This window comes from Oryzias melastigma, linkage group LG14 (assembly GCF_002922805.2).
Source record: "Oryzias melastigma strain HK-1 linkage group LG14, ASM292280v2, whole genome shotgun sequence".
Classification (NCBI taxonomy): Eukaryota; Metazoa; Chordata; class Actinopteri; order Beloniformes; family Adrianichthyidae; genus Oryzias; species Oryzias melastigma.
Window position 1 is genome coordinate 216,525 of NC_050525.1, and position 24,129 is coordinate 240,653.

Here is a 24,129-nt window from a genome sequence, read left to right on the forward strand (position 1 = left end):
TTCACGCTACAGTTTCTATGAACCAAAGTCTCCAGTCCATGGAAGAAGCCGGAAAAGCTCGAATCTAATTCCATACCCAAACCCGAGCACAGTTCTTGCTAATGTTAATGGTGATCAAAAAGGAAATAAAAATCCAGATATTCAGACCCACCGAGGTCACCGAGCTGTGGCAGCAGGTCCGTGGAGAAGCTGAGCCTCAGAACGGGCAGAGTGAGGGACACCTTTGCAGGCAGCAGCGTCATAGCCAGGTCCTGAACAAACTCCGCGGTCAGACTCTCCTCCAGCAAGGTCATGTTAGCGGTGACGCCGTCCGGCAGGAATATGAACATGCTGACGCCCTCCTGCATCTGGATCTGAGCGATCTGGGAGGAGAGAAACCCCAACTGTCTCAGAACCTCTGAGGTTTGCAGGAACAAGCAGGAATACGGAACTCACCGTGCAGCTCAAGTCAGAGTCTGATCCCATCTTCACTGGGTAGTTGTCCTGTTGCATCATGGGAACACGAACAGACGCCTCACCTTCCACCTGGAAGTTGTCCAGAGCTCCACTTTGGCCAAAGCGAGTCACCCATTTCCCTGTCAGAAATGAGAGACCATAAATGCATTCCTGAGGTGTTAAGATGTTACGATGTCAAGTCAAATCTGAAGCTGTGGCTGAGGATAAACAGAAACACGGTAACAATCTCCTTCCTGACACCCGCTTCCATCAGTCAAAGATCACAGAGTCAATGATGCTTTTGTACTAAAGACAATGTTGGAGTGTGCAGCTACCAAATCTGTATGCAGACCATGACATCTGGCTTCCCGGTGGTTCCAGAAAACAATGAGTAGTGGAAAAACTTCTGGGAAAATCTTACTTTAGATGGTGCAGCTCTCATTGGAGCTCTCTTCACTACTCTCTTCCTGCTCTTGTTGAAATCAAACACCTTTTCTTCTCCTGCGTCTTCATAAAGCTTGGTTCCTGTCTTCCCCTCTGGGTCTGTTTCTCCCATTCTTCTGCACCTCTCTGCCCTTCTCACTCTTCTCACTTCATTCTGAAAGCCAACATTTTTTCCACTCTAAGGAACGGAAAAACAAGCCCTTCCTGCCAGGATGGAACCTATGTGGCTGGATACACCAACAATCCATGTTTGTCCCAACTGTCTGTGTAACTGTACCAATTTGGATGTTTGATAACCAGATTTTTGTAACTGAGATCAGAGGATTTCAGATTTATCTGTTTTGAAGTTTTAAAGCTGCAAGAAGTGGTTTAGTTTAGTAAAGACAAAAACCAGGCGGTCAAGACTCCGACTGAGAGACAGTCAGCCAAAAGCTGGATGACCTAAACTTGGGCGGAGAGCTGCAGTCTTTGAGCTGGGGCGAAAACATATGACAGCATGGAGAAAGGTTCTGCTAGGAAACAGAATCAAATTGCCCAGAATTTGGTCCAAAAAGTCTCTCAAACGCTGTTAAACCAGTCCAGGATACCGCTGAGGGATGGAAAATCAGGTCTGCTGGCGCCAAGAATGATCTCATCTGACTTTCCCTGAGCTGAGTGTGTTTGCCATGGCTTTTCTAAATGTTGCTGCAAGTGAGAGTGAAATGCAGTTTTTCTGTGAAAACTGAAATATGCTATGATGGGGCTTCTTGGCCATTCTTTGCCTCCAGTGTTCCTGCCACTTACCTGTATACTGCTGGAGCTGGCAGCACCTCGAGGTGCTGTAATCACATGCATCTGATTGGTGTTGTGCTTCTCTGTACAAGTGCAGTCTTTTGTTTAATCTATGTTCTGCCTCAACAACAGCAGAGCATAGCTGCATGTTTGTTGTTTTTAACCACTGCCGTTCTCTTCCTGTAGTTACCTTTATGCCCATATAAGAAAGAGCATTGGACCTGGACTTCTTGCAATATGACATTAAAGGTAATTCACAGATTCAGTCATAAGAGCTTGTTGTAAATGCCCAGCTTCTCTTGGATCTGAATCCAACTCATGTGTTTAAAGAGGTGTTCTCTGTAAACTCTGTCATAAATCTGATTAACATGTGATTGAGTTCATCTGAGCAGAAAATCTAATGGTCTTTTGGTCTAAAGCAGGGGTCAGCATCCTTTACCAGTAAAAGACCCATTTGGGTTTGTTTTCTACTGATCAAAACCTAGAAGGAGCCGAAGAGTCTTACTTTAGCCTTTAGGAAGTTTGGATTTGCATTCAAGACTTGACGCAGATGCTCTGCGCCAAACCGGATAATCTCAATGCACATTTGAATAGATATTAACAATTGTTGTGCAGCATAAGATAATATGTGCTTTCAACTCATAAAAGATCAAACTTTTTACCAAAGTTTTGCTTTTCATATCAAATCTGTTCATTCTGGAGGTAGAGTTGATCAAACAAGACGTCTTCAGGTCAACAGGATGTAAAAACCTACATAGTTTATCATCTATGTGAACCTCAGACATCAATTTATAAATGTAACTAATATAAAATTAATAAATGCTGATTAAGTCATCTTTACTTTAAATAATTGCTATTTTACTTTTCTTTTATTTATTATTGTAGTTATTTTTCCCCTCTTTATCCTCATCAGTCTTACACTACTGGGTTTTGTTATTTTAGTTTGAGGTTGGACCTTGGTAGTCTTAGTTTGTTGGCTTTGTGTTTTGTTTTCTTTAGGTAGTTTTGGTTAGACGCCATGGAGAGATAAAAGAGACACATGTGGATCTGGAGCTGCAGGTCTAAAGTAAATGCTCTGTATTAAAAAGTAGATCATTGTGGTTGGACTGTGTGTCAGTTTCAGGAAACTTTGAGACGTGCCTTTAAAGTAGGAGGCGCTGACGGCGTTTACCCCAGCGGCTCGAGGAAAGGGCTTGGCCAGGAACTGCTGAACCTTCCTGCCCGTCTGCTGAGACACCCAGTCATTGACTTCTTTCACATCTTTGGCTCCTCCCACAAGTACTTTGGGACGGACTCCATATTGCTGCTCCACCACCTTGAAGAAGTCCTGTTTTGGGCGGAGTCCTGAACACAGAGGATTCACTTTAGCATCACAGATGAGCTAAATTTCATCAAATATCCTTCAGAAGCTGAGCTGCAGATGGTCTGCCGTTAGCAGTGCAGTGAGGTGGGGGACCACACATGCAAATGCTCCCCACTCATCCAGACGGGACCGCTGGAAGGTTCTGTCCTGCTCCAGGCTGCATGAAAGTGATCCCGTTCATGTGTCTCCTAACAGGAATGTTGTTGTGATGCTCTGCCTTCAGAGGGTAAAGAGTGCGCATGTGGTCCAGTTAGTTCAAGTGGAACTCACTCCGTGCCAGGTAGAGGCGGGCAGCGGCGCTCAGGCCCTTCCCCGTCGCCGTGACGGATGCCAGCATGGTCTTCAAGGTGCTGTGGAGCTGAGGGTCCTGCAGAGTGTGATACCTCAGAGCCCTGAACAGCTGCCTCTGGGATCCTTCAGACGCTCCTGCAGGACAGAAGGAGGAGTGAGATGACTCCTTCACCGAAGGTCTCCATGAGGGCTGAGGTCTTTCTAAGATCCAGCTCTGCAATGATGGACTTCCTGAAAACACGTGTGTGCTTATCTCTGGGACTCAATAGACAGGACCATGACTGTACAAGAGAACTGGACTCAGTGACCCCTCCCACCCGGAGTTCCAACAGGCCAAAATCCCATTGACTTCTATAGAGAAATAAACAGTTGTTATTCAGTTGTTATATTTGTCAGAATCACTATTTTGTACCGAGTCCCAATCCGATACTTTTGTAACACATTTAAAACATGAACAACTTAAATGAAAAACTTAAATAGAACATCTTGTGAAGTTGCTTTGATAAACAAGAGTAGTTTTTTTTCTCCTTCAGAACATGTGTGAATTACAATGATTGTGTTAACGGTTAAAAGTTACAGTATGTTAAAGATTTTCTGTTTAAGCGTCACACAGCAATGCCCCAGGTGTTAAAGGGTTAACCTGCATGGAAACTCTAATTTGGTCTTTCAGATCCTAAACCAATGCTAGTCTCACATTACCTTCAGTATCATAAAAGAAAAAGAATAAATCTGACATGAGAAATGCCCTAACCCAGGGACAGCTGGCTCAGAGCCGCAGACACGCTGATGGGCGACAGGAAGACGTTGGTCGATGCTTCACGGCTTGCCAAGGCACGAAAAAGGTTGTACCCAAAGTCTGAGACCGCAGCGCCAAGCTTTGTGGTTGGTGTCATGAACAGCTCCACTGGCTCCTCCTCCAACCCCGCCCCTTCACCACCCGACTCAGACTGCAAGGAGAAAGTTTGTTTATCACCATGGAAACAGGAAGGAGAACGAGCTAATGATCCTTGGTGGAGTTCCACCTCCACCTTCTTCTACTCCTAGACTTTCTCTGGATCTAAAGACTCAATTCAGATCCTTCTGATCGTCTCTGTTCTTCTTCAGAAACTGTTGTTCTCAAATGTTCACCTCTGACTCTAGTCTAGCTTCCATTCCTCTTTCACATAACTTCATTGTGATTCATCAGTTCTATTCCTCTGAGGTTTCTCTGAACGTCTTCCTTCTTCTTCAAAATGGAACCAGAACATTTCTCCTCCATTCCTCACCCTCTCATTCTTTAGTTAAACACTCAAAATCTCTTCTCTTCTAAACTCTTCCAGACCTCCACAGTATGTTTTTTTCTTTTAGAACCAACTGTCTTCATCCTCTTCTTCCTCCTCGTGTCATCCTCATTGGTCTTTTCTGCTTCATAACATCCTCTGTTCTCTAACATCAAAGTTCTCCCTCCATATTTACATCACACTTGTGGAACCTGTCAACACACAAATTGAGTTCATTTGCTGTAAGTTTACCAGATCTCTGCAGGTTGATCACTTCAGCAGTGGAATCAGGTCCTGAAGATTTCTTCATGCTACGTTTGAACCGAGCAGTTCTCCAGGGCTTTAGCTGGGTTCACCGAGCGTGAGGATGGGGCGCTCTGGTTTGTTTTTTAGAGGTGTTCTTGGCTCGAATAGTGTTGAAACCACCCACCGTTGTCTTGATTCGTGTTAATGATCCTCAGTGTATTTAAGTGTGTGGTTTACAGTCCTTTGTTTTCAGGTCGTTTTGTCACATTTTGGTTCTCTTCGATTTTTTCATGTTTAAAGTTGTTAATTAAATGTTTATTTCTGCCACCAAGTGTAGTTTCCTGCATTAAGGGTCCTACACCACTGGTTCCTGGTACTGAACACAGGTGAAACAGGTGAGCTCTTACCTGAGCCTGGCAGAAGCTTAGGACAGCTGCCAGCATCAACAAAAGGCTAATTCGCTTCATCCTGGAAGAAATAGAAAAAACCCAAGAATGGTCATGAAGTGAGTGAGGTTATCAAGGATTGTTCATGGTGGGGGCAGGTTGTATCTTGAAGGGCGGAGACTGTTTCCATGGTGATTATAAACCTGACAGTCTTCATGTATGTAGAGCAGCGGTGTCAAACTCAATCGAACAGGGAGCCAAAATCCGAAACCCAGAACAGGATAAACATCTATTGAACAAACTAAAACTACATCATTAAAAGTTTAAAAATGTAACTTTTTAACAGAAATATGAATTGAAACAGACAGGAAAATTATTCAAGCATAAATCAACTTAAAACCTATCTTTCAATGTTTTACTCTCCATAAAAATATATTTTGTCAAAATTATACCAGGTAGAACTAAGCGCAAGATAAGATCAGGTCATTGTTAAAAATAATGCAAATTGTAAATTAGGAAGTTGTTTCATGATGTAGACCACGAACTACATCTATATTATACATCTATAGTAATGCTGTACTTAATTTTGACATTTCCTAAAACATTTTTGTGAAATGTATTCTTAATTAAAGTTAGAAGAATGAGCTCCATTAATACAATAATCTGTTAGAATCACGTGATCAGTTTGAAACATCTGCAGCAAAAATCCTGAAACATCTGGAAAACTCTGGAATATTTCAGCAGAAAGAATTTACTGACCAATAAAATTAGTTTCGTTGTTCTTATCACCACGTTTGTCACTCTTTAAAACTCAAAAAAGCAGAAATTTCCTTTTTTTCCTCAGACTCAGACTGCAGATTCCAGTGCACTGGGATCTTTCATTAGGTTGAACTTTACTTCTGACTTTATTTTTCACTAATAACCGTAAAATGTTGCACAGTTTTCCCTTTTTTTCTTTTTCCCTTTGCAGCTGATGTATGAACGCGCGTGGAGCAGTGCGCGCGCAGCTGCTCTACTCTCTTAGCTCTGGAACAAACTGTTTCTGGCGCAACAGCTGGAAAACATGAACCAGTGCGCGTGAAAAGCGCGTGACCGTGAGAGAGCAGACTGAGAGAGTCTGATCCTCCTGGTTTGGTGTTGAAGATGAGTTCCTTCGAACCCACGTTCAAACCGTGTCCAAATTCCGCACAGACAGGCGCTCACGCTCGTGCGTAATTCGCGCAGAAGGACAAGACGCGCACTCACCTGTGGAGGAGGGTCCACGTGGCTCACAGTCCGTCTGTCTGCTAATGAGAGTTGCCCTCTGCCTCAGGGGCGAGTCTGCACACAGCCACGCGCACAGGCCACGTGAACGCGTGAAGATTTTTTTTCCTGACAGGAATCCAGATGTGGAGGATTTTCCCCTAAACCTCGGCATCTGCACAAGCTGCAGCTTCAGGGAGTAACGTCAACCCAAGCGTCAACACCCACACACTCCAGGTTTAATCTTAGGAAAAGCCGAGAGCTGCAAGTTTTCCTTGGATCTTCAGAATGCAAAAAGAAGAAAGAGAAGCAAGAGAAAAGATACTTTTAGCAGCCAGTTGATTGAAAATAAGAAATAAAAAGGACTTCTCATCAGCTGAGCAAAAGTTTAATACCACAGCCCTTTAAAGACAAAATTTCTGCTAAACTTTGCATCCAGTGGTATTTTCAAAAAAGCATTTGTTCTGTAATGGTTTTTGATGGATCAATTTCCTTGAATGTGGCTCCATAGACAAGGCCTTGCAATGTGTCAAGATGGCTACTTTTGTAAAGATCATGAGGGTAGACTGAAAAAAAAAACAAATAAATAAAAAATACCAGCGCTGAGACAGAGGATTCAAAGGACTTTCTGCCAAGACACGGTATAGTCCCTGACCAGAACTGGAGCCTAACTGGGTCTGATCTTTGCTCAGTAACAATTAGACGACATCTGCAAGAGAAGGGCCTAAAAAAACAATCACAAAACTGTCCAGTTGGACTTTGCACCAAACATGTGATGTTCAAAAGAAAGAAAAGTGTAACCTTGGTGGTCATGATGGCTACAAGCATTACTGGCGTAAAAAAGATTCCACCTTTAATGTTTGTCAGTGGAGGAGGAGCTATCATGGTCTGGGTGCTGCTTCCTTAAGTGAGCATCAGTTCCAGACAGTATTGTTTATTGTTTATTGTTTGTAGGATCCCCATTGGCTGTGGTTAGCAGACACCTACTCTTCCTGTGGTCCTTCATAAGAAACACATCATACAACAACACAACTCATAAAAAAAAAAAAAAAAAACCCAAAAAAACATCAAAGCCGTTCTGTGCTATCCCAAAAATACATTACGGAAGCTCATGAAACTCACACTTTAAATATCAATTAAAACAGAGATCCTACACCCAATCTTAATGATGAAATCAATGACACAATCAAAACTTACATCTCATACAACTTTTACTCACAACTTTAAAATATGCAGCAACAAAATGTGACCTCAGTTGTTTTTTAAAAGCATAATTTGAACATTTTTCTATTAAAATTAAAATGAAAATTAAAATTCATGAAGTCATCTTCACCACCTGGACCAACTTTCAAAAGCCTTTGAGAAACACATCCAGCATGTGGGCATAGGTGACCTAGGCGACTGCCTACGGCGCCATCTGCTGGAAAGGGGGCTAAATGCCAATTATTAGGCTATGTATTCACGTTTTTTTTCTTTTTTTAGCAGTTTGACAGACCACTCATTGCCCCCTTTGCCTGACACTGCTGCTGTCTAAGCTGGGGGGGGGGGGGTGTGTCAGAGTTAGCTCTTCTTTAAAACATTAAGGATAAAACAACAGCAAAACAAGTCCTCAGGGACAGCTTTAAGGGGAAAGCCATCTTTTCAAAAGCGGAGCATTTGACTAAACTTTTCCAACTCTTTTCCAGAGAACTCAGCTACATTTCTCAGTCTAGGGAGGAGTTTCAGCATGAGAGTGCCGGATGCTCTGAAGACACCCCCCTCCCCAATTGACCTCTAGCCCAAGAAAATCCGTTAAACCCCGCCTCTGGTCTCTCCTTCCAGAGTGCAGACGGAGGAAGATTTTTTTTCGGATTTTTAAGCAAGTTTTAAAGAGAACCAACGTCCTGCCCTATCCTAAGCAGGGGAGAACTGATCCGCGGGGCAGCTGGTTTTACAGACGCACTGTCAGCATGTGGTCTCCCTCAGCCCCCCCTTCTCACATAAGGGCCCCTCTTCTCGCTGACAAACTGTCATGTTCCACATGTAAGTGCGCCCTCTGGGAGCAGGAGCTGCAAACTGAATTCAGTCACATAGCAGATGATTTCAGACGTAAAGATGATGCAGCAGAGCAGGGTATGATGATCCGTCTTCTTCTGCTCATCCGGGAAGATGCTCTGACTTCCCTCTCCCTGGCCACTTCCTCCAGCTCCTCTGGGGGGACCCCGAAGTGTTCCCTGGCCAGTCGAGAGATCTAGTCTCTCCAGCGTGTCCTGGGTCTTCCCACCTGGTGGGCATAATCCACTGAACACCTTCCCATGGAGGTGTTTAGGAGGCATACAGACCGGATGTCCGAGCCTCTTTGACTGGTTCCTCTTGATCTGGAGGAGAAGCGGCTCTACTCCGAGTTCTCTCTGGGTGACCGAGTCTCTGACCCTATCTCTAAGGGAGCACCCAGTCAAGTTATGGAGGAAGCTCATTTCAGCTGCTTCCTTTCAGCTATTTCAACATTTTGTCCTAATGTCAGTTGTAAATTGGGGCTTTTGGCCCCACCCTTACACACCTGTGTACCTGTGACTCCACCGTCATTTTTCATACCCCCATGTGCTCTTGTGAACATTCTGAAATGTGTAAAGACTGCGATGGTGGGGTTGTAGCTCACTGAATCTGCAGCCCTTCCCCCAAAGCTAAACTCAGCATTCCAGAAAGGTCCGTGACAGGATATGTACCCCTGTACCGCTCATGGAGGTAATGCGGAGCGCCCCACAATCTGCTGATGTTGCTGTGATTGTGTTGAAATGAGCTCCAGACGAAAATCTGTTTCCTGAGTTTGCGCAAGAGCTGCAGCTATTTATATAAACATGGTAAAGTGTTGCTTCAGAACACAGAGTGCTACTCTGTACACACACACACACATGCAAACACACCCCCACACAGAGGAGCCCATCATGCCATGTTCTCTAAAGCCCCTCCTGCTCTCTCTGTCTGCAGGGTCAGACAAAGGAACATGATGTTCTTTTAGTCAGAAGACATGAGGAACAAGATGTTTATGTTGAAGAGACAAAAAATAACAAGTACAAAATGCGATGAATGCTATGGGGCTTTGTGTATCCATCATGACAGGTTTGATAGAGCTGAGATCAGGAGGAAATTCCACAACCTCTGCCCAGCACCGCAGCATCCGTACCCACAACCACAAGTTAGAAAATGTTTGTCTGAAGCTAAAAGACTCAAATTCATATGCAAGTATTTCATCCACAGCAGATTAATAGGGAACAATTAATTGAAATACTTTTGTCCAACACTGCGCTTATTTCAAAACTGCAAAAAGGCAACACTGAGAAACCATTTAAAAAGTTTCAGCTCAAAAGCCTTCGTAACTAAAGAAGTTATTGGGCCTCTAACTTTATTTAAACCTAGAGCATGATCGCCTGGTGACTTCCACCTGAGCATTTACAGGATTTCCAAAATATTGCGTTTTTCTGAGTGTCATGGTCCCTGGGTAAAGTCATACATGTGCCAGGAATGGGTGGATCAAAGACCAGGCCTCCAGTATCATTATTTATTTATTTATTTTTAGGAATTCTTTGTTCATAAATTCCTAATTTTTCTGTCATTTTCAAGCATGTTTTTTGGATCTTCCTGTGCTTATATTTTCCATTTTCTTACATAAACCACAATTGAAAATAAAAAAGAGCTACTCTAATTTATCATGTGTTGTGATATTTTGATCAATTTTTATGACAAATACTTTTTATTGGGTAAATTATTTACGCCAAAAATTACCCAGCAAAAGTGATGGTGTAACTTTTTATAGCGAAAGTGTTGTAGGGTTCAAGGGGGGTTTAGGGAGTCTTAAATGTAAACGTGGTTTTAGGGTAGGGGTGTCAAACTCAACCTCACAGGGTTCCAAAATACAAAACGCACCTTAGATTGCAGGCCGGTCCATCACTCAAGCTCAAGGTCAAAGACGCAGTGGAAAACCTACTGGGTGGATCAGGTTTGCCCTGAGAATTTCAAGTCTCTGGGACATTGGAAAACCAAAATGGTAGTCCGTCTTTTCAAGACGGGAATCAGTCAGTGTGTTCCAACTACAAATGGTTCACATTAACCAGTCTCCCCAAGAAAACCAATTCAAGGTTACCGGAGAGGAGAATTCCATCAGTTCTCAAACCTCAATCTTTGTTCTGGTTGTGGAATCTTGAAGGAGAGTTACCATCCAACCCACATGTTTTATGGATTGGAAAAAAGCATGAGAAATCCAATTTGTATGAGTCATCCTCAGTGTGCGAAGGGCTGTCTGATATCTGCACATCCAGAACAAGAGTTTGGTTTGGATCATTGGCAGTAAGATCAACCTGTTCCCAGTGGGTTCTGGACTCTGGCTCTGCTACTGTCCATCATTTGGATGAACAGACTTTGTAGGAGTATCTAGGGGTCAAAGAAAGTCTCTTTATTAGATGTCCTGATGGCTTCATCTAACCAGGACATTCAATAAGACTGGGATGGTTCACAGTCGAATGTAAAGTGACCATAAATTTAATTTTTCTCTTTTACGTCGAAGACCATAGTTTTTGTTAATGCAGGAAGAAAAAAAACCCCAAATTCATTTTAAAATCATTATTAAGATAATACATGTTGCTTTGGTGCTGTACTAACAGACAAAGACGTGTGCAAAAGATCAGCAACATTTATTTGATTACAAATATATTTCCTTTAGTACAAAATTCAAACTTCATATTAGTAAAAATATATTGATATAGAGGATAAAGTAGTAAAATATTATTGTTGAACATCTTTGAGGACAAAAAGGAACCTTTAAATTCAGAAGCTTACATGGTCTGCTGAACAGGTTGGTCCAGACCTCGAAGACGCTGGAGAGACTATGTCTCTCGGCTGGTCTGGGAACGCCTCGGGTCCCCAGAGGAGCTGGAGGAAGTGGTCAGGGAGAGGGAAGTCTGGGTATCTTTCTTAAGACTGCTGCCCCCACGGATGAGCGGAAGAAGATGGATGGATGAACAGGTGAAAACCATCCAGCGTGAATGGGTTTATAAAACGAATGGTGGAAGGATGAACTAGTGCTCATCTTGATGAACTGGACATTGTTTTCAGTCTATAAAAAACAGGAAGATGTTTGTGAAAGTGGAAACTGAAACTGAGTCAGACCTTTTTGTGTATTAAAGAAGCCACTCTAAACATGACGGCGAACTACAAATAAAAAAAGGGAAAACAGTCAACAACAATAAATGTTCAAAAAAATACAGCAAACAATCTGGTTTGACTATAAATGTTCACTGAAATCAAAGACGTTTTGTGCAATAATGGCAGGATTTTCAGAATAAGACTCATTTGGATGAATGTGGTTAAAGTGAACCTGCCAGTTTCTGAAGAACCTTGTGTCCGGACTATTTCAGATCTTTAGAATCTTTACACTGCTGGTCTGAATTCTTGGTTGCTGCGGTAAATTTCATGTAGTCTAAATGTCAATTCTGACAGACGAGCAGCTTAAAAACCCCCTCCAATGAAAACAATCCTTTTTGTGTTAACATGTTCTTGTAGCATTTTTCTCACAGGACTGATAAAATAACTTACAATTAAAACTGTGCTACTGAATATTACTTAATTCAAAGCGTGTTGGATCAGATCAGGCTTGAGAATGCTCGGACTAATGATGTGTTTACTGAAATGGGCGTGTCAAAATCTCCTCTCGCCCTGGCCCGCTCACGCTTACGTGTGCGAAACATGATGAGCGTTCAACACTCGTGCTGTAGCAAGATAAGATTCTGCCTCACAACTGTACGGCTGGATTGGTCCAATATTGTTTGTGGGTTTTTTTGCTCAGATAATGTTAGCGTCAGGCTATGGCATCGCGCTTGAGAGCTCTCAGCAACGGGTAGGGGGGCGGGCTGCTCTGTTTCTACAGTCCCGCCTACAAACCAGAATTGTATTTCTAATGAGCTACTGCTGTTGTGCATACATTATGTCTTAAAAAACTACAAAGGTTTTTGAATTTTGGCTTAAAACTTCATAATCATAATTCTCTCTGAACCATTTTGAATAAAAAACTGTGGTTGGTGTGGGACATTATAAACCCACTCTAATGAAAATGATATTTTTGTGTTTACAACATGTTCTCCTAGCATTTTTCTCATATTTAAGATTAAAACTGCATTCCTGAGTATTTCTTTATTCATATGGTGATGGATCAGGAGCACAGGAAAAAGCTCAGGTTTGTGATGCAGCAACTGCGATGGGCGGGATCAAGTCTCCCTTCTCCGCTCTGTTCTGATGCATCCAGACAAATAGATCCATGAACTTCTTTTCCCCCCATCTGAGCTGGAATGTGGATCAAAACTGTGCGGCTGGATAGAAATGATATTGCACTTTCCATTTGGCTATGCTAATGTTAGCTAATGTTAGTGAGGATCTTTAAGCTAGCAAGAGAGTGTAAACAAAGGAATTAAGGGACATCAGCATAGGGCTACTTCTGTGCCGACCACAACTCTGAGGCTAATTACTGATGAACTCCTGCTGCTGCTCTGCAGAAACTATGACAGGATTTTTGGTTTCAGCTAAAAACTGCATGATAATAATTGAGTCCACTGGGAAGGCTTCAACAACAGATACAAATATAGCCACAGTGGGACTTAAACAGTTCCTCGCTGACAGTTAACGTCCTGATGCTGCAGTTTGTTTTTTATACTTTAAATCCACAAAACATGTTTTTTGCTTACTTACTGAATAGTGTTCACTCTTGAGTGATGCTTCTGTCTGCGCTAAGAAAAAAAAAAAAAAACAACCCATGGAGCAGACTGTGACCTTAACCAGACCTCTGGGAGTGTCCTGGACCCTCCAGGTTCTGCAGTTCATCCCAGAGCAGCTGGTGTGATGGTCTTTGGTAGGAAATGAAATGTCAATAATACTGGACCAAGATTTCTAACGTTGATCAGAGTAGTCATTGTATGAGCTTCAGAATCTGCTCTGTCGTGTTCCACCAGAACATCTAGTCCTTCTTTCTGTGCTGGTTCTCTGTGCGTCTCTGCCCGCCGTCTTCACGCTGGATCTTTTTCTTTGGGTGGAACAACATCATTGCTTTCCTTCTCCCCCACCATCTCGTAGCCTTTGGTCGTCCCCGACTGAGCTTTTTCACACTTGGCCTTTCTGTGCACGGTGATGACAATCAGGAGGAAGCAGAGCAGAGCGCCGCAGACAAAGACAACCTGCAGACCCAGGAACCTGCATGTGGAAGGAGGCTGGTTACTGACTGCTTTCAAGAAGGGGCTGACACAGGAAAACACCAGAATCAGGAATAAGACCATAATCAAGATCCAAATCAGGACTAAGATCAGAACCATGATAAAGTCCAGGACCAGGAACAGTACTGGGATCATAAACTTCTAAGGCAGGAGTCTGCAGAGCTCACAAGCCCCGACAAACATCCCTATTCCATGGACCGTCTTATATATGAGGGAACAGCGCACCACCTCCCCACACCTAGCCCCACTCTCTCCCTGCTCCACGGGACAGTGGAGAGTCATTGAAGAGCCACACAATTCCATGCAACAGCATCACATTTTTGTTGTGTCATTTACATCATTTATATCTATTACAGTTTTGCTTTTGTTTATTATTTGGACTGGTGATATTTTTTTATTACTAACTTTATTAAAAATGTGAAAACGTGACTCAGACCGACTGAGACAAATCGCTGTCGATGGGTTCCAATCACTTGCAATATGGTGGTAGACGTACCAGGAAGTGACGGCGAAGGCTCTGGCCTGATCTCGCGAGGGCTGGAGGTGATGCACTTCCTATGGGGGACCTCAACGCTTGTTATGTCCAGTAAATAATATATACTGTCTATGGTTCAGACTGAGGAAACTTAAAGCGAAACCGAGGCTCAGTCCAATTAGAAACGAACCGAGATCACCTCAAAAGATGAGTGAGAGAGCAGTTCCTGATCCAGGACCAGTGTCTGCTTAAATATATTCAAGAAATTTGTTCTGGATTATTGGAGGAAACAAACTCTGGTTCACTTTAAGTGAACCAAATGTGTCCAGTCTGAATACACTCTGATACCACTAAACTCTCACATCTTCAGCACTTCTGGAGTCAGTGATCATCTAAAGAACACCAAACACGAATCCACAAACCAACAGGAATGCCACAGAGTCGATCTGTATTTTTCTGTTCTTCCTGTAGCAGTCATGAAGCCCAGACTCGCTCATCTATGACACCTTTGTTCCCCCCATTTCATAAAGCTCCCACCTCCGTTTCTTTTCATCTGTTCATTCAGCAGAGTTGAGGACTTTACCTACAATGAGGTTCTGCATGAGGGAAAAGGTGAAGGATCTGTGAAGAAATGAAGTGGTTTTAGATTCTAGGATCACCTCTGTCTGAAGAGGTCCAGGTCGTAGTAGTGACATGACGTCTGCTTGCCGCACTTGTTGCCCCAGAGGATACAGGTGGTGTCAATGACGCTGCCGTAGATCACCGGACCAGGCATGAATGCTGCACACATACCAAGCATATAAGCCATTAAACAGATTTCTATCCTGTGGATCACAGTAGAAACCCTAAATCTGTAAAACGTAGGTCTCACATTTCCTGGTGATCTGAAACATGCTTTCTCATTTTACTGTAGACTTTAGCGCAATCAGAAACAAAATGTAATCCCCCAACATTTCTGGAGATTTGTTATTGGGGAAACCAAAAAATAGCAATGGAGAACATCTTCAACCATCATAGCAATCCTTACAAAAGCAGAATTTATGCCCAAGAATCCTGGGAGCTCCTCCCACTGGACAGAGCCCCCATTCTCACACATCCACACGGGTTATTGTTTAGCAGTAATCAATCAAGTGGGTCAATTTGCACAATCTGTACAGTCACAACAACAAAGGGTTGATCCCAGAAGGGTTTCATAAATTACATTTCATCTGAAGGAGTGAAATGCCAGAGAGAGCAGAAACTTAACATTACAAAACAATGAACTAAATTAAAACATTATACAACTGACAAGGCTTATAAAACACAAAACAACAGGAATAAACTGAATCAGGGCAGTGGGACACAACAAATCACAACCATTTCAGAACAGAGAAATGGGGGGTCCTCCATGGAACAGACAGGATTAGGGGCTTTCTGAAAACTCTGCTGAGATTGGACAGGATGAGCTCTTCTGGACAGACATTGGTTTTATTTGTGTTTGGGTGAATTGAAGAAAAATGTAGGGCTGGGTATTGATTATAATTTCCAGAAACGATTCGATTCAGATTTTTCGATTCGTCAATTCAATTAAATTTTAACTTTACACATTCATACACACTTGCTTAGAAATACATTAATAATCTACTACATGTTTTGAATATATTGATATTAATCTGATCCAGTTCACATACTGTAAATGTATCAGTGAAATAATGAGATTGTTAATATCATCCAGTGTTACATGGATTCTCTAAAGGAGAAGTTCTAACTAAAATGTTCAGATCATTAACATTGGAACATTGTTCTGCTTCTCCTGGAGGAAGTTTCAGTTTTGAGTCAAGAACACCTTATCCAAGAAGAAGACAACAGTATAGGAGAAAAAAAAACAATGTTTTAGACCACAAAGTTACTTTAAAATTATTTCCACAAAAGAGTTTGGATTAAATCATGCCGTGAGTAAATAAAGACGTTCAATTAGTCAACAATGTATTTTTAGGTGGACCGAGAGTTAGCATTAGCCGTTCCATTAAACGTTAGCATCAAGCTAGTGGACTTTAGCTTTATGTGCTAAATCGATTTATATCTTTTGTGAATCAATTAGGGATCTTTTAAGCTAAAATCGATTCAAATCCATCAATCGTTTTTCTCAACCCAGCCCTAGAATAAAGTATGTTTCTATCCATTTGTCTGGTTTTACCTGACTTTGGGTGCTTTATGACTATTTCTGTGACACATGGAACCAGGGCAGCATGGCGCCCTAGGCAAAACATGACTAACCCTCCCAAAAAAAAACAAAAAAAAAAACAAAAAAAAAAAAACACACACACGGATATCACTGCACACAAACACTGTAGCTCCCTGTAATATGTTAAAATAAGCTTTTATTAAATTTTAATTCTCAAGAATTAAATAATAACCACTTCAAAAAAAAATTTTCAGCAGAACTATACTGCACCCCAGCCAGCACGCGAACCCCCGTCCTCTACAAGGACAGGCAGCCACCCTAACCACAACATTAACACTTGGTATCTCTCTCTCAGCATAGTAGATGTTTTGACAGTCATCTGCAGTGATTAAGGTTTAAAGGCTTAATGATTTCCGTTGTTAATGGTTTGAAAGGAGTGAAAGAAAAAAAAAATTAGACTGCCAGTTAAATTCTTCTTTTACGACCAAAGACAAGAGTATTTTTCAACTAAAATGGTGTGTGTGAGGGGGGGTTTCTGACAAACCTCTGCTTTGAGTCATTTTCTTCCTTTCTTTTTTGACCTTAAAGCTGTCACTGAGGGCTTTTTTTGCTGCTTGTTCATCCTTAAAATTTTAAAGAAGCACTAACAGAAAACACTGTGCGCCCTCCCACACCCCCCTGTCAGGCAAGGAGGGGTGCACAACCAGGCAAAATTATTGATTATGTCAAACTTTTGAATTATTTTATCCATGGTTTTAATTATTATATTTTGCTAACATTTTTACAGGAAATGAGTGGTGTGTTAAACTGTACAAAATAATAATAATAATAAAAAAAAAAAAATTATTGCAATTTGGCGCCCCCTCCAGCAGATGACGCCATAGGCAGCCGCCTAGTTTGCCTTTGCCCAGGGACGGCCCTGCATAGAACACATGTAGCAACCATGACCAGACGCCTAACCTTATGTCACTGTGTTCACTGAACATATTACTCACCAAGTATTAGTTAGTATTATCCATAATATCCTTCTTGGTTGACCTTTGACTTTTGTGAAGATATTGAAACAAAAAAGGAATCCAAAGTCTTCACCGTTATCTGTTGTGAGGATAACACCCATGTGACTGACTGAACACGACTTACCCAGGACTCTGAATAGCATGTACTGAACCCCCACGGCGAAGGACTTGTCCTCTGCTCGCACCGTCCTGCAGGAGACGGGATTCAGGATGAGGACCATGAACCACACACAGCACTGTTTGCAATTTAAATTACAGCTCATTCCTTTCAAATTCCTGTTGAGTTTTTATGACACACTAATTCATACCAGATTTATCTTTAAGGCACTATACAGATGAAAAACAAACACAAAAACCCTGTACTGCAGCCTCTTTCCTACAGGCTCAAAACGTTACATTGTCAGTACCCAGAACGCAGAAGTCTGTTTTTAGAAAGAAAATTGTTCCCCTTTTATCCGCTGCGGTAGAACCACAGCAAGGGTCTCCACAGCAGAAACAGATGTCTGATGATAAAAATAAATGACCCAATGTTTACTGATATGACATAGAGATTCATCAAGATGATTTGGATGGATATGGATGGTCTAAAAACAGTTAGAGTTGTCTCCGATGTGAAGCAGGAGTAAAAATCTGATGGTGAACTCCAAAAGGAACTGCAGAACCGCTGAAGACATAATTACCCCCTTTAGTTCTGATTGAAGGTCTCAGAGCTCTGCATGCCATCTTGAAGAATCAAGTTTCGTAAGAAACTGTCAAGCAGAAGCGTTCTCCTGATAATAAAACTGTATTCTCTATGCTGTGAGTGAAATGTGTCAGAGCCTCTTCTGTGAGGCTACATTTTGGTACAGTGGTCCTCAACCTTCTTTCAGGCCATGGGCTTTTTCGTGGTCTGTGGACTAAAGCGGGCTACTGAGTATTTGTTTTTTTAGTTTCCAGTTCCCCTTAACTTTTATGGGTAAAGTTTATCTTCGTCCTCTAAAATATCTGCAGCTGCTTTTATGTACACTTGATTCCATGAAGAACCATTGAAATTTTCCATTAATAACCCTTAACTGTCAAAACGGAAGCTAAAAAATTGCACACCAACTTCAGCATTTGAGGTGCAACTGATAAATAAAATAAAATAAAATAAAATGCCATACAATACAATACAACTGGTATGTTCTAGGGCTGGGTATCGATAGTAATTTCCAGAAATGATTTGATTCACAAGAGCCTGGGTCGATTCAATTCCATTTTTTTTTAGATTCTTTTGATTCACTCAATAAAATTTAATTTTGAGTTTACACATTTATATACATTTGTTTAAAAATACATTAATAATCTACTAAATGTTTTGAATCTATTTATATTAATCTGATCCAGTTCACATACTGTAAATGTATCAGTGAAATAATGAGATTGTTAATATCATCCAGTGTTACATGGATTCTCTAAAGGAGAAGTTCTAACTAAAATGTTCAGATCATTAACATTGGAAACATTGTGCTGCTTCTCCTGGAGGAAGTTTCAGTTTAGCCACTAGGTGGAGATCGCACTATAGCGGTACACTTTTTTAAGAAGAAGACATTATCAGCAAAACACTGTGTTACAGACCCCAAATGGTTACTTTAAAAAAACATTTCCTTAAAAGTGTTTGGAAAACTTATACCTGTGAGTTTACAAAGATGTTCATTTAGTCAGAATGTATGTTTAGGTCGACCGAGTGTTAGCATTAGCTGTCCTATGGGAAACTCCACTAAACATTAGCATCAATCTAGTGGACTTTATGTGCTAAATCAATTGATATTTTTATGAATTGATTATTGATCTATTAAACTTAAATCGATTCATCGATTTTTCATCCCAGCTCTAATATTTTCTAAATATAATAATAAACGTGAATCCACTTCAACTACTTTATTAGCAGCATCTTTATAGTATTACACAGCCAGTTGCTGGAAATTCAAGGGGCCTCTGGTCACACACAAGACGGCGTCAAATCAATCTATAGCCTATCAATAATCAATAATCAATCTATAATTGTAACTTTTGTTGGTTGTGTAACCGGAAATTTCCAAAACTTTGGAAAACCCTTTCAAAAATGATATTTTAAAACCTTTTCAGAACTATCAGCCTTTATGCCTTTCAATGAGAATAAATTGTAACTGTTTTTTCTCCGTGAATCAGCTGATCGGAGTCACGAAAGGCCGTTTTTTTTCTCTGTGACAGAGAAAAAAAACGGCGAAAAGGGTCGATAAGAGAGAGAGTAAACGGAAAACTGTCAAAACCTTAAAATTATATTTTTGTTGCGGCCGGTTCCAGCAGGGGGAGGGACTTCCAGCTATTCATTTTCGGGCGCCATATTCTTCTCTGTAGCCAGATTCTCTTGGAAAATTCTGCATTATTAATACTGTCTGTTGTAATAAATGTTGGAATAAATACAAATTTGGGGTAAAAACTCCTGGTTTTTGTCCATTAAATGCAATTTTCTACTATTTTGAAGTTGAAAGCTCATATTCTGTTTCCTCACTGAATCTTTTAGGCCTAAAGAAACTTTCCAAATATGTTTGATTCTTGTTAACTTTGTTAGCTTTGTGGTTTTAATTTAGCGGTCAGTGGAGCCGCTATAAGAAAGTAGCAGAAGGGTTTTTGACCAAGCGATTTAAGAAGCGTCAAGAATGAGTCGGGTGTGGTGGAGAGAATCAAGATGTTTTCCAAAATAAAACTTCCTTTAGAATCAGACTTCAATTAAGATGGAAAAACATGGGGGCTGTGTTTCTCTGAGGCTCGGTCCTAACTGTCCGTCTGCGGCCCGGGGCTTGAAGATCAATGGTCTTAAAGGTATGGGGGCTGAACAACAGTGGGCCACAGCATAGCCCTGAGGGACTCCAGGTCTAGCACCAGTTAGAACAGCACAGAACGGTTGGTTCTAGGGCCGAAAGTTCTCTATCAAAAGGGATCCAGCCTTCATCCTGTGACCTCAGACCAACATCTGGGATTCATCTCCACACTGCGTTCATACCTGAGGATTATCATGAAGGATGGCGTCTGTGAGACAGCGACGATCAAGCTGGTAATGCCCAGCAGGACCACGAAGGGCAGCAGGAGGTGGGAGCATCCACTGCCGCAGGTCCCCGAAAGGGCGTAGCCAGAACCGCCGATGCACCGACAGCCTGTGTAGTTCTATTTTTTGAAACAGAAATTTCAAGTTTTGACATCATGAAGTTTGATTTTTTTAACATTTTAATGACAGAACTACTGTGTAAGATCAATTTTCTTTAAAAAAGAGCTGATTTTTTGGGTTTTGACCAAAACAAACTCTTATAGTTATTAGGAAATAGGAGTGACTTTAGGAGAAAAAGGAGCTCCAGGAGGAATCTCATGTCAGACATGTTTGGACCCACACACTTCCTGTTGATTCTGGGATTTGCTGGAAAACCCCATGTTCTTTTACAGGAAAGATGTAGGAGAAGAGAGGAAGAAATACAGAAAGTTGCAGACGTAGGAGCAGAGACACATCTGGTTATTTGATCCATGTCTCCTTCCTTTAAGTTTCACATTCTTGAAAGAACATCTGAAACTCCAGCAGGTTTACCAGAACCGACAGAACCCAAAACTGATGTGAAGAAACGGATAGAAAAGAAATGAACTGAGAGGAAAAATGCAGCTTTTCCATTCAGGAAGGAGTTTCTAATTCAGCTAGATCAGAAACGGTCTTTTGAAGAGGTCAGTCACAAAAAGGAAAGTGTTCTGGTGTGGAACACATTATAAACTTTTACAGCTTTACAACATTCAGAACACAGCGGTCTCTGGTGTAACGCTGACTGATGGAATAAACAGTGAACATACTGCTGGAAACACCTGTGTCTTGCAGAATGAACTTGTATCACAAAACAAACAAAATATTCTGAATTTCCTGAGAAAAAAAGCCAAATCCGGTCAGCTGTGTCTTGTGTGCCTCAGATCTGACATTCTGGTTGACTGTATAAGAGAACCGGACTGAGTAACCGTTAGACAACAGTCTACTTTTAGCTCTAAACAAATGAAGTCAGTTCAGTTGACGTCACTATGTTGTAACCAGAAATTTCAAGTACAGTGATCAGTCTGAGTCGGTCTGAGTCAAGGTTTCTATGGAAACCACTCTCACCAATAAGGAGCGAGCTAGTTTGAACCCATACAGCTTGGAGGCGGGCCCAGGAAAATCTGTCAATCAAACTTGAGACCACATATTTTTATGGAGGCATCTGATTGGTCAGTTTAGAACTTGAATAACTACAGAAAATGTATCAGAGTCAAAATGGTTATTCTGACTGATAGAATGGCTGTGTAAAAACTGTTTATTTCTCTATAGAAGTCTGAGGGATTTTGGCTTCTTGGGAACAGCACATACTTCCTGTTTTGAATGCCAGGGGGAGGGGTCACTCAGTCCAGCTCACATGTACAATCAATGGTCATTCTCTGCTTTGGTGAATGTTCTTAGTTGTGTTTCCTCTCCATAAAAAGATTCTGACTTCATTTGTTCTTTTTTTTTGTTTTACTTTTTAATGCCAAAATGAAACACATTACAGTGTTTCCTACATAAGAAGTCATGTTTTGCATAACGGTCACCATGTATTAGCACGTATGGAACAAACCATGTTCATACTGTGAGTTGTGACTATATTTCTATATTTGAGTCCTGTGTGAAGCTCTCAGTGATGGTTACTGTTCTTAGGCTTAACTTTTACATCCGTACTGACAGAGATGACACAGACTAAACCCGAACACTCTACACCTCATGGCATTATCTTTGTCATAACTACATCCAGACGTTCTGCAAAGTTAATCTGCCAAAGACGTTCTTCCATCATGCACTCGACCATCAGCTAATTCAAACCTCACCCTGACTTTGGTGCTGCCATCAATCTCCACAGACAGGCAGCCGGCATGGCACGGAGACCTGAACTCCACGCCGTCAGAGCCACAGACCGGGTCGAACGCCGCTGAAGGACATTGGCAGTCAGAGCTGCAGGACTGCGGGCTTGTGCTGAAAACGCAGAAACACACAATACTGACATACAGAACCAGAACCACGTCAGTTCTTAGGGACTCAGACCAGCTGCAGTTCTGTGAGTTTAGGGTTCAGATCCTCAGCATGACTGTCCTTCTGTCTTTGAGCAAAGCACCAAACGCAACAAGGAGTTTCTGTGGATAAAAGCTTTGGCTGTGGACATAAGAGTTCCATTCCCCTGAAAGTGAATAGATCTGACAGACTGTCAGTGACAAAGTGGTTAACGCTCACTCCTCACAGTGAGAAAGCCTTGGTTAAAAATGGATCTGCTGCTGGCCCGGCCCTTCTATCCAATTTTACAACCTTGTGTGGCCCATGAGTCAAGAGGTTTGCCCACCCCTAATCTAGAGGGTGAGGGTACTGCAGGTGTCTGCTAATCTGTTGAGTGAGGGGTTCAAATCCCAGCCTGGAAAGCCATTAAAATGCCATCACTTCCTTTGAAGAACACTGAGTGAGAAATATGTTACCTGGAGGGAAAGATCCCGGCCACCTTTTGTGTGGAGCAGCCGAGGAACAGCAGCGGCAGCGCAGAGAACATGCAGAGGGTGATCACAGTCAAACACAACCTGCTGGCCCCAACAACCGACAGGCTGAGCCTTCGCATCACAACTCCGCCCAGGACGGTGCCCAGAACGGCCAGAGGGATGCCCACTCCTCCTGAGGGGCAGAGAGGGAGAGGCTTCCGTCAGTGCACTGCCGACCTGCTCCCCACCCTCATGACGGACTCAGACATCAGTCACATCAGAGGTGGAACCTGAAGGTCCTTCTCACCTATCATCATGGAGGAGAAGGGCGCGGTCTGGCTGAACTGTCTCTCGATGAACTTGGCCATGAAGGTGGCGAGGCCGGACAGTAGCGCCGCCAGGTTCACCTGAGCCAGAACCACCAGCAGGTAGACGGGACTTTTTAGGGTGCGCAGAGCGGTACGAGGAAAACCTGGGAAGGTTTAGAACACTGGTCAAAACTGTAGCGGGCAAGCAGGTGCAGTGAACCGCTCAGTGAAAAAATGTTAATGCACATATTGTCTATGGACATGCTGCGGCGACAGCTCAAAACAAACATTGTTATACATGCAAAGGTAAGGATGAGACAGCCAGGGCTTATGGGTTTTTCTTTTTTAACCTCCCCCAATCCTGCATACTTCACAGGGGATCTGTTAGTGCCGTTCGTGTGATGTTCGTGCGTGCAGTCTGACTGCTGGAAATAGGGAAATGACATGAGGAGTGTACTTAAAAATAACATGTGAACACAATGTGTGCAGCATAGTACTCACAATTAACTAATGACTATGGAGTAGAGTAGGAGCAGCATTTGACTACAGTGACCTACACTGCTCTCATAAAAAGAAAAGACACAACACAATGACAAAAGCCGACAAAATGGCAACAACAGCCAAAGCAAAACGACAAAAGAGGAAGTATTACAAATAACAACATAAGGATCCCCCAGCCTTATTGTTATTTATCTCCTCTCGGGTTAATGTTCAAAGCTTCCAGCACCAAAAGCTTGAAACGGAATGATACTCAAAAAACAAAACATAGTCAGTTATTCATTTCCGTTGTGAATCAATTCCTATGTGGTGTGGCTTTTGTTGTTGTGCTTCGGCATTTGTCGTTGTTTTTTGGGAATTTGTTATTGTATTGTGGCTTTTGTCTTTGTTGTGTGGCTTTTGTCGTCGTGTTCTGGCTAGGGCTGGGCGATAAAACGATAATTATCGTTATCGCGATATTACTTTTTTTCGATAGTGAAATGAGTCTATTGCGATAAACTTTC

At 42.0% G+C, this 24,129-nt stretch overlaps 2 protein-coding genes across 3 annotated transcripts in view; both read right to left on the minus strand.

Annotated features, from left to right (window-relative positions):
- The window catches only part of serpinf1 (serpin peptidase inhibitor, clade F (alpha-2 antiplasmin, pigment epithelium derived factor), member 1), a 10,143-nt gene extending 3,549 nt beyond the window's left edge, over window positions 1-6,594 (minus strand). The window contains exons 1-7 of the mRNA XM_024266465.1: window positions 6,441-6,594; window positions 5,217-5,277; window positions 4,056-4,251; window positions 3,284-3,439; window positions 2,791-2,994; window positions 436-575; window positions 152-362 (exon numbers count right to left, since the gene is read on the minus strand). Coding sequence (XP_024122233.1) covers window positions 152-362; window positions 436-575; window positions 2,791-2,994; window positions 3,284-3,439; window positions 4,056-4,251; window positions 5,217-5,276 — 967 coding nt within the window. The 5' untranslated portion in view covers window position 5,277; window positions 6,441-6,594. The remainder of the gene's footprint in view (window positions 1-151; window positions 363-435; window positions 576-2,790; window positions 2,995-3,283; window positions 3,440-4,055; window positions 4,252-5,216; window positions 5,278-6,440) is intronic.
- Window positions 6,595-13,170: 6,576 nt separating this feature from the next.
- Window positions 13,171-24,129, minus strand: part of slco2b1 (solute carrier organic anion transporter family, member 2B1) — a 29,168-nt gene continuing 18,209 nt past the window's right edge. For both annotated transcript variants that reach the window (XM_024266444.2, XM_024266443.2), the window contains exons 9-15: window positions 23,128-23,292; window positions 22,824-23,013; window positions 22,188-22,332; window positions 20,329-20,489; window positions 17,449-17,513; window positions 14,804-14,924; window positions 13,171-13,649 (exon numbers count right to left, since the gene is read on the minus strand). In XM_024266444.2, coding sequence (XP_024122212.1) covers window positions 13,466-13,649; window positions 14,804-14,924; window positions 17,449-17,513; window positions 20,329-20,489; window positions 22,188-22,332; window positions 22,824-23,013; window positions 23,128-23,292 — 1,031 coding nt within the window. In that variant the 3' untranslated portion in view covers window positions 13,171-13,465. The remainder of the gene's footprint in view (window positions 13,650-14,803; window positions 14,925-17,448; window positions 17,514-20,328; window positions 20,490-22,187; window positions 22,333-22,823; window positions 23,014-23,127; window positions 23,293-24,129) is intronic.